The 12,762-nt window shown below is 50.1% G+C and overlaps 1 protein-coding gene across 1 annotated transcript; it reads right to left on the bottom strand.

Annotated features, from left to right (window-relative positions):
- Nucleotides 1-1,218: 1,218 nt before the first annotated feature.
- Nucleotides 1,219-11,443, bottom strand: LOC311530771 (killer cell lectin-like receptor subfamily B member 1B allele A). The gene is made up of 6 exons (XM_084647653.1): nt 11,341-11,443; nt 5,787-5,873; nt 4,902-5,069; nt 3,664-3,818; nt 2,321-2,433; nt 1,219-1,531 (listed from the first exon to the last, which is right to left on the bottom strand). Exons 1-6 carry the CDS (start codon nt 11,426-11,428, stop codon nt 1,408-1,410), a joined length of 735 nt encoding a protein of 244 aa, XP_084503779.1. The 5' UTR covers nt 11,429-11,443; the 3' UTR covers nt 1,219-1,407.
- Nucleotides 11,444-12,762: the final 1,319 nt, after the last annotated feature.

Here is a 12,762-nt window from a genome sequence, read left to right as displayed (position 1 = left end):
CCACCCCAGTGACCTACGGTGCGGTTTAGAACCGAGCATGAAAACAGCTGGAGAACGGGGCTGTGTAGAATGATTAATAATTTCACAGATTTGAAGCTCATTAGATCATCTTGTCTAACATCCGTACCGCAGGCCAGAGAATATCCGTAGTGCTGTGTCAAGTCCATAGCGGCTATTTGGGATGCCTTAATCTGATGATACTTGACAATGCTTTCCATAGATATAGTGCACAATGACAGGCCCCAACAGACCTGTTAAAAGTGAAAGTGTAAAACATTTTGGGGTTGAAAGCAAAAGCCTTTTCAAAACCAGACGTTTCTACCCCAAAGTGTACTTTGGATGGGTTTTAAAAAAACCCGTACTGGGTCAGACCAAAGGTCCATCTAGCCCACTGTCCTGTCTTCCGGCAGTGGCCAATGCCAGGCGCTTCAGAGGGAATGAACGGAACCAGTAATCATCCAGCGATCCATCCCCAGTCCTTGTGAGCATGCTCAGTACAAACCAAGCATCAAATCTGGGGATGAGGGCACGTGACCCCGCATGCTCCCCCTCTGCCCCTCATGCATCACCTCTGGTAATATCTTTTATTGGATCTGTTGGAGAGAGAGACAAGCCTTTGAGGTCCACAGAGCTCTTCTGCAGGTCTGGGAAAGGTCCTCAGAGTGTCACAGCTCAAAACAAGGTGGAAGAGATGGTTAAGCATAAGGAGTTAACAAGAAACCACTCCAAATAACACAGGCCAGGGAACCTCACTATGTTACTCCTGTACTGAGCACAGTGACTTGTGCTTGACTAAAAGCCTTTTCCCAAAAGGCATCAAGACATCAAGAGATGGAGCATCCACCACTCCCCTTGGGACTTCCTTCCAAGTTCAAATTTTGAAAACTGAAGAGAATCCATTTTTTTTTCTGAAAATGGAAAACATTTTTATGGAAAAAAATTCTGTTCCTGAGCAGGGACTGTCTCTGGCTGTGTGTCTGGGCAGCGCCCGGCCCAAGGGGCCCTGATCTCAGCTGGGGCAGGGACTGTCTCTCCCTGTGTGTCTTCAGTGCCCAGCACAACGGGGCCCTGATCTCAGCTGGGGACTCTAGGCGTTACCATAAAGTATACAATAATGTCCCAGGAATCTTTGAATACTCTGAAGACAATATTAGAAGCACTGTGAAAAAATTATATATTTATTTTTTAAAAAAATAATCAAAGAGCCAGATTCCCAGCTGGTGTGAACTGGCCGTAACTCCATTAGAGTCAATGGGCCCAGACCCCCTATGGGTGTAAATCAGCCTTGTGTCATTCACTTTCTCGGCGTTACCCAGATTTACACTGCCTGGGGCTTTGGTAGCTGAAATAAAGATGAGAACACAGGATGTTCGCCATTCCTTATATGGAGGTCGCCAATCCACCCGTTTAAATGGGCACAGCTTCCTTTTGGCAAATCCATTTATAGTCAGTGTTGCAGATTTCAGACTGGATCCGATTCTTCTGTATTGCAGCACAGCTGTTCTCTTCAGCAGGACCCGATACCAGGAATCTGTGAAAGGAGTGAAGGAGACAGTCACAATCAGCGGGTTTAGAGGTGGGGAAGAGGGTCTATTGCAGCTCTTCTCCTTCCTTCCAGGATGCCGGGGTTCCAGCCGTCATCTCTAGTCCTTCCCCAGATAGGCTACTACATGAAACGAGTTGATATGTTCAAATCCAGACCTGGTGGAGAGATGTACTTGGCACAGAAACTTGCAGCAAAGTGATGAATCAGAGCGCTAGGGCAGAGAGGCCAATCTTTAGAACAGATGCAAATGTTCAGCTTTGAAACTTACATGAAAAGTTGAGTCAATTTCAAATTTCAGTGAAAAATCGGGAAAGTTTTGATGAATTCTGAGTGGCTTTTTGACCTAGTTGTTTGACCATCTATGGAGGCAGTTGGCACGTTCTCAGTTTTGAAACTGATCAGCTTTTGAATTTTGAAATCTCAGATGTTGACAAAAAACAAGAAAAGATTGAAAAGATCGTGTTTCTCCCCATTTTGTAACCAGTTCTGCCCAGGGTCAATGGGGCCATGCAAACAGAGACCCTCATCCTGCAAACATGTATGCATTTGCTTAGCTTTCCTCCCATGCATACTGCCATTGACTTCAGTGAGAGAGTTTAAGGTAAGCCCATGTGTGTTTGCAGGATTGAGGCCCTTACACTGTAAGATTTGTGGGTCTAATCCCTGCCCCATGGAGGCCAACAGCAGGTTTGCCCTTAATTTTAATGGGGCCCACGGTCTCACCCTATGTATTTATTGCAGACTGATGTAAAAAACTTATCAGGAAACACTCACAGTGTTTGATTGAACGGGGAACCATCCACCCAGGTCCAATTCCTCCCTGGGGATGTGATGTTGAGTCCAATCCACACCTGATTTTGATCTGGTATAATATTCTGTATGAACTCCTGTGAAATGGACAAGGTGTCAGAGAGAACAGAACATGGTAGAATTCTCTGACTCCTTTGCTCACGACGCGAATGAGACCTGATCCCTAGTTTGGGTTTTGATCATTATTACTGGCGACAAGTCAGAACCAGATGAAACTCCAATTGAAAGTAAACACAACCAACAATTTATACCATTAATTAATAATTGAGTCAGTCCTGTTCCCCTCCACCAAGATGTTGATGAATTTTGTTCATCATTTTCAGTGAACATCAGGAAACATTCTCAATGTTTTTGAATGAAAATTTTTACACTTTTTTTGTGCTGTCTTTTTTTTTTTTAACACAGCTCTAATAAATGATTAAAAGCATTTCAGCCCTGGGCAAACATGTCAGCTGTTATCCACCGACTGCCCCTCTTTCCATATCGGATTCTGTACCGAGTGAACAAACCCTGTGCAGCATTGCCATACAGCTGTTACCTAGCTGCCCCACCCCAGAAGTAGCCGCATCCCAGCGATAGCTGAGTGATTCCTGTCTCCAGTTTGCACCTAATCCTTTAAACACTGTAAAATGTTTTGGGATCTACTATTAATGTATTTATTTATATAATTATTATTATTTATTTGTATATATACAAATAATGTATTTATTTATATAAAAATTTAATCGTCCAAGCCTAAATATATAGGCTTGGGACGATTCGATTTTTATCAGCAAATGTCAACTTCACCGTACACACACAAACTGATGACAAATATTTCCACGGACAATAATCAAAACTTACAGAGAGGCAAGGTAAGGAAAATGGTGCTTGAAAACTTAGCGTTAGATTTAAGGATCCTTACTTTGGCTATGTTGACGGTTACAAAGCTGAACCTCTTTGAATCTCAACAGCTACTCTCATTAACTAATTATGGTCCGACCTCCCTGCCCAGTGTCTAACCCCGCCCCATGATGTCCCACAACCGTGAAAATTTACAGCAATAAAAATGGATAAAAAATACTTCAAATCCATAATTCTAATTTTATAATTATGAAAATTTAAATGGTTAAAAATGATTAAAAATAAATGGAGAATATCTGTCGAAATTCTGAAAAAAACGAACATTTCATTTCACTTTAAATTTTTCCTGTGAAAAACAGAAAAATTGTGAATGAAAATTTTACTTTCAAAAGTTTGTTGCTGGAAAAATAAAAGAGGGCTTCGTGACCTGCTCTCATTCACAAGGACACAAATACATTCTTTACCAGCTCCTCCCGGTCCTGGATCACTAGCAGGTGAGATCCCCTCCGTGAGCAGTCATCACGGCCCCGGCTCCAGTATTTATTCTCTTCAGACAGCCGGTAGCACTTGTCCCTGTGCGGCACCCAGTGCCTGGGGCAGAGTTTGCACCCGGAGCCGTCTGGAGGGCGAAATGGAACAGTTATTAAAATAATGGATCTCCTCGTCCACCGGCAGAGACACACGGAGCCTTCTCACGCCATGCTATAGTGAGACAAAGCGCAGCGCATTGGCAGAGCTCTGGGGAGCGTGGCAAGACCATAACATCATGGGGTGCTCAGAGGAAGTGCTGGCTCCAATACCCCAGTGTGATGCAAGGGGGCGCTGTGTTACAGGTTAGCGGAGCAGGAGGATCAGCAGGGGGCGCTCTCCCCTCACAGTCAGTGCTGGCCCCAATGCCCCAGTGTGGCGCTGCGTGGGGGTGCGTGGGGGAGCTGCGTTCGGTTATCAGGGGCAGAGGCTCAATACAGGGTGCTCTCACCTTGCAGGAGGGTGACCAGATGTCCCGATTTGATAGGGACAGTCCCGATATATGGGGCTTTTTCTTATATAGATACCTATTACTCCCACCCCCGTCCCGATTTTTCACACTCGCTATCTGGTCAGCCTACCTTGCAGCCACGGCTGACCCCAATGCACCAGTGCAGGGCTAGGGGGCGCTGTGCTGCAGGGCTCAGTAGGGAGTATGCTAATGTCAGTCAATGCTGGCCCTGATCTCAGCTGGGGCAGGGACCGTCTCTCGCTGTGGGTCTGGGCAGCGCCCAGCACCACGGGGCCCTGAACTCAGCTGGGGCAGGGACTGTCTCTCGCTGTGGGTCTGGGCAGCGCTCAGCACCACGGGACCCTGATCTCAGCTGGGGCAGGGACCGTCTCTCGCTGTGGGTCTGGGCAGCGCCTGGTACAGTGTGACCCTGATCTCAGTTAGCGCCTCTGGGTGCTACACGTGTAATACACGGATCAGCTAAAGAACTGTAAAATCTTATTACACTGTTATGGCTCCAGCTGCCAGGGCTCTGCCCACCCTGACTGGCCACGGGCTGTCGCAGCTGAGGGTGTAGGTCCCTGGCGATATTACAGAGGCTCAGGAAAGGAGGGATGGGACAGAGAGGGGGTGGGAACGAAGGTGTCTCGGCTCTATGTAAACATCAGGGTGTGTAACAGTGAGGGCGAGTGACGGGCTGGATCCAGGATGCGCTGGGGTTACCTGCTGAGCTGGTTTCCACCCCACGCAACTTTCGCTTCAGGCAGGATTGGAAATCCTCCAATGCACAGTTGCACACAGTTGCGTTTTGATTTATCTCACATGAATCGCTCTTCTGAGCCGTCTGCGGGACTGGTGCCGTCTCACAGTTCTGGGATGTGTGCTGGGAAACTTCAAGATAAAAAGAAGTGAAACATTGGAGAAGAGAAGGCCAGATTCCAGCTGGTGTCGATCCGCCGTAACTCCACCCACAGGCACTGATTTTGGTTTTCCCAGAGGGTGCTCCATTCCCATTCCATCCTGAGGCCCCATCCTTGCTCCGCCTCTCCCCCGAAGCCCCACCCTCGCTCCGCCTCTCCCCCCAAAACCCTGCCCTTGCTACGCCTCTTCATGCCCCCACTTCACCCTCTTCCTTGAGATCCCCCTTCCCCATCCTCTCTCCCCACTGTCTCCGCCCCCTCCCCCTGCCCTCCGAACAGCTGATCAGCAGCCAGCCCTGGGGCCAGGCCGAACCACGGTGGCTGGTGGGTGCTGAGCCGCCTGTATTTTTTTTCCGTGGGTGCCTGAGGCCCGGAGCACCCCTGGCGTCAGCGCCTATGGCTCCATCGGAGTCCATGGGCCAGATCCCAGCTGGTGTGAATCGGCCGTAGCCCCATTGGAGTCCATGGGCCAGATCCCCAGGTGGTGTAAATCAATGACACTATGGCAATTTATAGCAACTGAGAATCTGGCACAGTTGTCCCAGAATCACAAATGTCAAGGCTAGAAGAGACCTCCTGTATCACCCAGGCCAGAGGCCGCTGCTTGCCTTGAGCCCCAACAACGTGTGCTGAGTTCCCGCTGTGTTGCTGGGCCGCAGCACAAAACCCACAGCCGGGGGCTACTCACCCAGGACAGCCAGGACTATCACAGCTCCCAGCAGGACGATGTTCCCGGCGCAGCCGACCCGATGCCAAAGCGGACACTGCGGACAAGCTGCAAGAAGCAAGGGGGGAAATGCAGAGCCGGTTTGCATGCACCAGGGGAGACAACTGTCTGTGGTGCACCCCACACCCATTGACATCTGCAAGGCGACATCTCTGCCTTTTAACACCTGGCCTGGCCTGTTTGCAGGTCTCGCCTGTCAGTGGAAACAAGCCCCCTTGTTTGACTGGGTCTAGCTGAGCAAATTGCTTGCAAAAGTCTCTGAGACGGAGGTGGAGAAGACACTGCTCTTCTCAGCTCAGCAGCTCAGGAAACCCACTGCCGGAAGTGTGCGTGGGGGCGGGGAGGTGTGCGTGTTAATGATCATATAGAGATACAATGAACTGGTGTAAACCATCAGCTCTGAGTAGATATCTAAACTGAGGCAGGACGGGATGATTCCGATCATCTCGTCTCATCTCCTGAAACACACAGGGCTGGGAATTTCACCTGGGATTTTCTGCCTCGAGCCTGGCAATGCGTGGTCGGACGAAAGTATGCCACAGAATACATCGATCAGTGACACACGTATGCAGGAGGCATCATCCTCTAAGGGATTCCTTTGTGCTGCCATCCCGGTTTAGAGAGAGGGAGGAGCTGTCCGTCCCAGGGCGGAGAGACCAAGGCTCTCCTTGGTTGTGAAGCCCACAAAAAAACTTGACAATGGCTAGGCTGAGGGTACAGCCACCACAGCTCATTATGGGCTCGTTGTTCTCCCCTATCCGTCTGTCTGTCACCTTCTGTCGTCTCTTGTCTTAGGCCTAGATTGGAAATGCCATAGGGCAGGGCACTGCCTTTTTATCCTGGGTTTGTACAGCCCCAAGCACAACAGCGTCCTGGTAAACGACTGGGGCTTCTGGAGGCCACGCTAATACAAATAATAATTAAGTGACTTGACTGAGGTCACACACGGAGTCAGTGGCAGAGCCAAGAACCAAAACCAGGTTTCCCACGTGCTAGTCTGGTACCTTAGCAACAAGGACATCCAGCCAAAAGAGGTACTTCCACTGACTCATTAGAGCGGGACTGCCTCTGGATGGTCACTCAGTGAAAGCTCTGCTCCCTCGGTGGTTCAGAGCCATAGCTGATCGGTTTAGGGACTAAAAATTCATTGCTGTTTTTTATCCCCTCCAGGAGTCAGCCCGACTCTAGAAGGAACTGGAGTCGGTAGCAGAATTCTGTCCTCCTCAGGAACACACCTGGCTCCGTTTCTGTAGCAGCTGAGCGCCTCATCATAACCCGGGAAATATTTACCCTCCCTGCCCTGCTCTGAGACAGGGCAGCGCTGTTATCCCCACCTTGTGTAGATACCAAGGCCAGAAGGGACCTTTGTGATCATCTAGTCTGACCTCTAGATAGCACAGGCCAGAGACCTGCCCCACAATAATGCCTTCAGCGGAGCTGTCAGAAAAACGTCCCAGCTTGATTTAAAAATGGTCAGTGATGGAGAATCCCCCGTGACCCTTGGTAAATTGTTCCACGGGTTAATTACTCTCCCTGTTATAAATGCACGCCTTATTTCTCGCCTTAATTTGTCTAGCTTCAAGCCTTTAAGTCCTGCTGAAGCCAGCTTGCTTAGGCACCTAAGTAGCTGTGGAAGTCGACCCTACGTGCCTAGTGCAAGACGACACAGGGCGTGTGCAATAAAGGACTTAAACGCAGGTCTTCCAAGTGTCCTTCCCCCCTGGGCCTCCCTGCTCCTTCCTCTTGGTCTCAGTACGTGTCGACCGCACTCCAGCCGGGCAATGTGACGGCAGAGGAGGGCAGAGCCGTATCATATACTGTGACCCACTGTGTATTGCCCTCGCTACGCCCACAGCCGGCATGAAATCGTTGTCTGTGCAAAGTAAAGCTGCAGTTACTCAGCACCGGGGTCAGAGGCGGATTTACAGTAAAACACAGGGTGCCCTGGCACGGGGCCCCCCCACAACGACAGAGGGCCCCAGGGCTGGGCAGCTGTGGGGGCAGAAGCTTGGTCCTGGCGGCTCCTGCTGCAGGCTCCGCCCCCACCGGCAGCCAAGCTCCCCCCTCCCCTGCCTCTTCCCCGCCTCCTCCCCCAAGCGCGCTGTGGCCCCGCCCTTTCCCCTCCCTCCCAGCGCTTCCCCTGCCGCCAAACAGCTGTTTGCCAGTGCTCAGGTCACTCTGGGGGGGGAGGGGAAGGAGCGGGGCCGCAGTGCGCTTGGGGGCGGAGGCGGAGAAGAGGCAGGGGTGGGGCCTTGGGGAAGGGGGTGGAATCAGGGCAGGGCGGAGCAAAAGCGGGGCCCCCGCGCTCCCCCTACACATATCCCCCCCACCAGCCCTGTGCCGTGAGCTTCTCAGGGCAGGGGGCTGCGGTGGGGCAGTGGGCTGGGAGCACCTCCCCAATCCCAGCCCACACCCCCAGCCCTGAATCCAGCACCCCCCTCACCCGCTGCCCTCCCTGACAACTGCACCCTCCCACATCTCCCCCCACCCCTCGCACCAAACGGGATCTGCCCCAGGTAAGCACTCCACACCCCAACCCCCTGCCCCAGCCCTGAGCCCCCTCCCGCACCCTAACTCCTGGCCAGACTCCGCACCCCAACCCCCAGCCTGCTCCTGCATCCTAACTCCCTCCCAGACCCTGCAACCCCAGCCCTGAGCCCCCTCCTTCACTCTAAGTCCTGGCCAGACCCCCCACCCCAGTGGTTTTTTAAAATTTTTTTATATACAATGCTCTTATCCAAAGTACTTTACACTCGTTGGCTAACGGTACAAACAGTATTTGGGAAGATCCCTACGTGGGCCGTCGAGACCCTCGGCGATTTTCAAGTGGTCTGTGGAAAAATAAGTTAGGCTACAAGAGCAATCAAGATCCCTCACTTTAGTCTCATTTACTTCCTCTTACTTATAGGAGGAGGATGAAGAAGAAAAGAATGAAAAAGAGGGTCCTGGGGGTGGGGAGATCAGAGCGAGTGTTCTTTTTCTTGGCTGGGTCCCAAGGAGGGGCCCCAAGAATGAAGCTGAGCACAGGGCCCCGTTAACGCTAAATCCGCCACTGACTGGGGTCACATTTTCCTCAGGGCCAGATTTGCAAGGCGTCAGGACCCACAATCAGGGCTCGGTGTCTGAGGGGACAGCTTTCCAGATGTTCCCAGTCCAACCGCAACGCCGGCTGTGACGGTCTATGGGCGGGTTTCCAGAGATTAGCACCCAATGCGCTGGGCGCCCCTGAAACCTAGCCACTGAGCTGGGAGCCCACACGAAAGCTGAGATCCCCTGCAAATTTGGTCCCACGTGCGGTGCTGAGCATTGTGGGAAAATAAATAAATATATCAAGGCATAAAGGCCAGATGCTCAGCTGCTATAAATCAGCAAAGCCCTGTACACCCCAGTAGCAACCAGGATTTACACCAGTGCCAATCTGGCTCTTAGACTGTGACTGGTTTGGAAGGGTTCAGAGACACTGTCTCGTTTACCAGCCCAGGAAACAAGTCAAAGCATTACGCTGACCTTCTCCGACCGGCTAGAGCAGTAGTTCCCAAACGTTAACAACCCGCAAACCCCTTTTACTAAAATGTCCAGTCTCACGAACCCGCTCCTAAAAATGAAAATTTCCCAGGATTTTCTCCTTTACCTGAGTATAAATGATAAAAGCAGCGATGTTGGAAATATACAATTTGTTTTTATGACATGCTTACTACACACTATTATATTTATTATAAATTATTATTGATCATTACAGTATTTTTATTCCATTATGAAAATGGCAACACTCTTCCAAGATCACACTTTTGTAGCTTGTATCACGTTGATTAAGCCTGTTAGAAGACAAGGCTCCTATGTTTCATCAAGGAGTATCAGATGTGTTGTGAGTTCAGTCCTTCAGGAGGCCACTTAGGGATCTGGGGCAAAAATTGGGGATTGGTCCTGCGTTGAGCAGGGGGTTGGACTAGATGACCTCCTGAGGTCCCTTCCAACCCTGATATTCTATGAGTCTATGTTAATGTGAAACAGCGTGAAGGGGTTTAAGAAGCCAGCTCAAAGAGTTCCTTCTACACAAGCATTCAGATCTTGAGCAGTCCAGGCAAACGACGCACGTTACAACAAAGCTTGCACTTGTTTTTCATCATCGTTTTAAAAACAATATTAGCTGCCTATTTAATTTTAAAAACAGCAAAAAATATCCCCCTCCCTTTCCATTTCTTCTAAGGAGTCTTGAAGTTTAAATCATCTCAGTGTGATAGATGTGCTTGCTTTCATCTGCTTAGCTCTTGGAAGTCCAGGGGCTCCGGGCTGCTGGCCCGGCGCTGCCCGAGGTTCCTAGAGACAGCTCTGTTTGCCATTAGGGACTCTTTTCCCGAGAGCCCCCTGTAACATTTCGCAACCCCCCAGGGGTTCACGAACCCCAGTTTGGGAACCATTGGGCTAGAGGAACCTAAACCCAGACCCCCAGCTGGTGCAAATCAGCTGAAACGCCACCGTAGTCTACAGAGCTCATTTGCACCTGTTGATTATCTGGCCCTGCATAGTGATGCTCAGACAAAAATCAATGTGAAGGTGGAGTGTATATTTTATCCTTAATTTAATGGTAAACGCACTCCAGGGGTGTTCTAATCCTCCTACCACCAAGCATGCCCCAAAATTGAGAGTTAAGGTTACCCTGAAAAGGAGTCTTGGTCTGGAAATGCACAATTGAGGCAGTCACACAACTTACATCTGCCCTGTAGTGATGCCATGAAATAAATATGCAATTAGGATGAACACATCTTAGCGTTTTGGATGCTGGGTTTGATGAAGCTGATTTGAAAAAGACATTAGATTGTCTTCAGGTTATTTTCTTTCACAAATCTCAGTGACCCTGTTCCAAATCCGGAGTGACTCCACTGCAATGAATTGTGTCAGGGCTGGATTCTGATCTCAGTGACCTTGTTCGAAATCCAGAGTGACTCCACTGCAATGAATTGTGTCAGGGCTGGATTCTGATCTCAGTGACCCTGTTCCAAATCCAGAGTGACTCCACTGCAATGAATTGTGTCAGGGCTGGATTCTGATCTCAGTGACCCTGTTCCAAATCCGGAGTGACTCCACTGCAATGAATTGGGTCAGGGCTGGATTCTGATCTCAGTGACCCTGTTTGAAATCTGGAGTGACTCCACCGCAATGCATTGAGTCAGGGCTGCATTCTACTCTCAGTTACCTTGTTCCAAATCTGGAGTGACTCCACTGCAATGAATCGGGTCAGGGCTAGATTTTGACCTCAGTGACCAGAGGTAAATCCAGAGCAACCCCTCTGAAGTCAGTGGAGTTAGGACCAAATTCTGATCTCCGTGACCCTGGTGTAAATCCGGACTTAATGCATTGAAGTCAGTGAAGCTATGCCCGCTTGCACCAGATGGGGATCTCACCCCTCGTGCATAGTTAGACCTGCTATTTATCAACATCACAGTCGCAAAAGTGGAATCCCAGCCTCCCCAAATCCACACCCCTGAAAAAACGCCACAAAGGGAAAGGCACTCACTGTGATGCTGAGCCGGGGCCGACGTGTGGCTGGGCAGAGAGCCTGCCGGGTGGTTTAGGTAAGTGTAGATTATTCCCTCATCAGCCATGGCCAGCAAAGGTCACAGGCAGGGAGCTGGGTGTGAAGACACCGTCCTTGTGTCTGAGCTAAGATGACTGACACCTCTTCTATCAGGAAATATTGTCTCTGTTGAAATCTGCCCACTTCTGCCCACTGCCTGGGCATTGGCCAATGGCTGAATAATTTGTACCTTCTGCCCCGGCTGCTCTTTGAGGGTTGGACGCTTGGCTCTACTCAGATTCGATGGCGACTCTAACTCAGTGAGGCAGCAAATCCCAGCCTGGAGCGCCAGGCAGAGCCAGTGCAGACAGTCGTGTGTCTAGCTCATGCCCCTCTGCTTTCCTCTGTGCTCGGAGAATCAATGGTCTTTGAGGGGGCTGTCCACAGCAGCCAGCTGTCAAAAGCCTGTGTTGCTTTCTTAGCTCAAGAGGCGGAAATGAGCTCGAAAAGAGGGTGGGTGGACAGGTTTCTACCAAAATGTTTTCTTGGGGGTTTCACTCAAATGACATTTTTTTTTGCAGAAAGCAGCCACGTTCCTGGAAAAGTTTGGAATGTTTGTCCCCCAACTAAACCGCGCCCCCCTCTGCCTCCGAAAAGGAAAGGCTTTGGTCAAAAGATTTTGTGGGGAGGTTGCACAAGAAGCGGAAAGTTTCCACTGAAAATGTGGATGAAACCGTAGGGGGGAAAATCATTTCCATCAAAATTTTCCAAGGAAAAACAAACAGCATTTCCCAGCCATTGAAATCAAACTTTTCTGACTCGGTTCAACTGCACGGTCCAAGGGGTTGGAAATTGGTGATTGTAATATTCGTTATTTGCATAAGGACTTTGGGGGCAGTTTTTTCATTATATGTGTGGCTAGGCTTGCGCTTCCTTCACTGCAGCAAGCTCCTTAAAAATAACAGCGTGGATGTTGTCTCAGGCTAGCCGTTCAAGTCCAGGCCTGTTGTCTGCCTTCCCCCCACAGTCTGAGCTGAGGGGACTAGCCCAAGTCCCAGCCACCCTGCCATATTTTGCATGCTAGCTCCAGTGAAAGGAGCATGAGTCTTTGCACAAGCGGCCCTAAGTGGGAGCAGAGACTGGCAATGACCTACTCTCCTGCACATGCCCCCAGCTCTCCTTCAAATCTCCCGGCTCACTGACTAGAAGCTGGCGAAAAAGGTCACCCCTCCCTCCCCCATCAGTGAAGTTTTTCTTTCTACTGCAGAAGACCTTTCCAGCCCACCCACTGCTCTGAGTGTGATGCTCCACCCCGGTGACCTACAGTGAGGTTTAGAACCTAGCATGAAAACAGCTGGCGAATGTGGCTGTGAAAAGTGATTAATAGTTTCATGTATTTAAAGGTCATTAGAGCGTCTTGTC

This window comes from Lepidochelys olivacea (genome assembly GCF_965140295.1).
Source record: "Lepidochelys olivacea isolate rLepOli2 genome assembly, chromosome: 14".
NCBI lineage: Eukaryota > Metazoa > Chordata > Testudines > Cheloniidae > Lepidochelys > Lepidochelys olivacea.
The sequence above is the reverse complement of the archived record's forward strand: the minus strand, read 5'-3'. Positions and strand labels throughout refer to the sequence as shown.

Bases quoted from the DNA above. Each gene is read 5' to 3' on its own strand.
- LOC311530771 (XM_084647653.1), bottom strand. From the start codon at position 11,428: ATGGCTGATGAGGGAATAATCTACACTTACCTAAACCACCCGGCAGGC. The intron at 5,070-5,786 runs GTGAGTAGCCCC...TTTATCTTGAAG, and splicing joins GATAGTCCTGGCTGTCCTGG to TTTCCCAGCACACATCCCAG. The intron at 1,532-2,320 runs GTGAGTGTTTCC...CTCCTTTCACAG, and splicing joins TCCCCGTTCAATCAAACACT to ATTCCTGGTATCGGGTCCTG.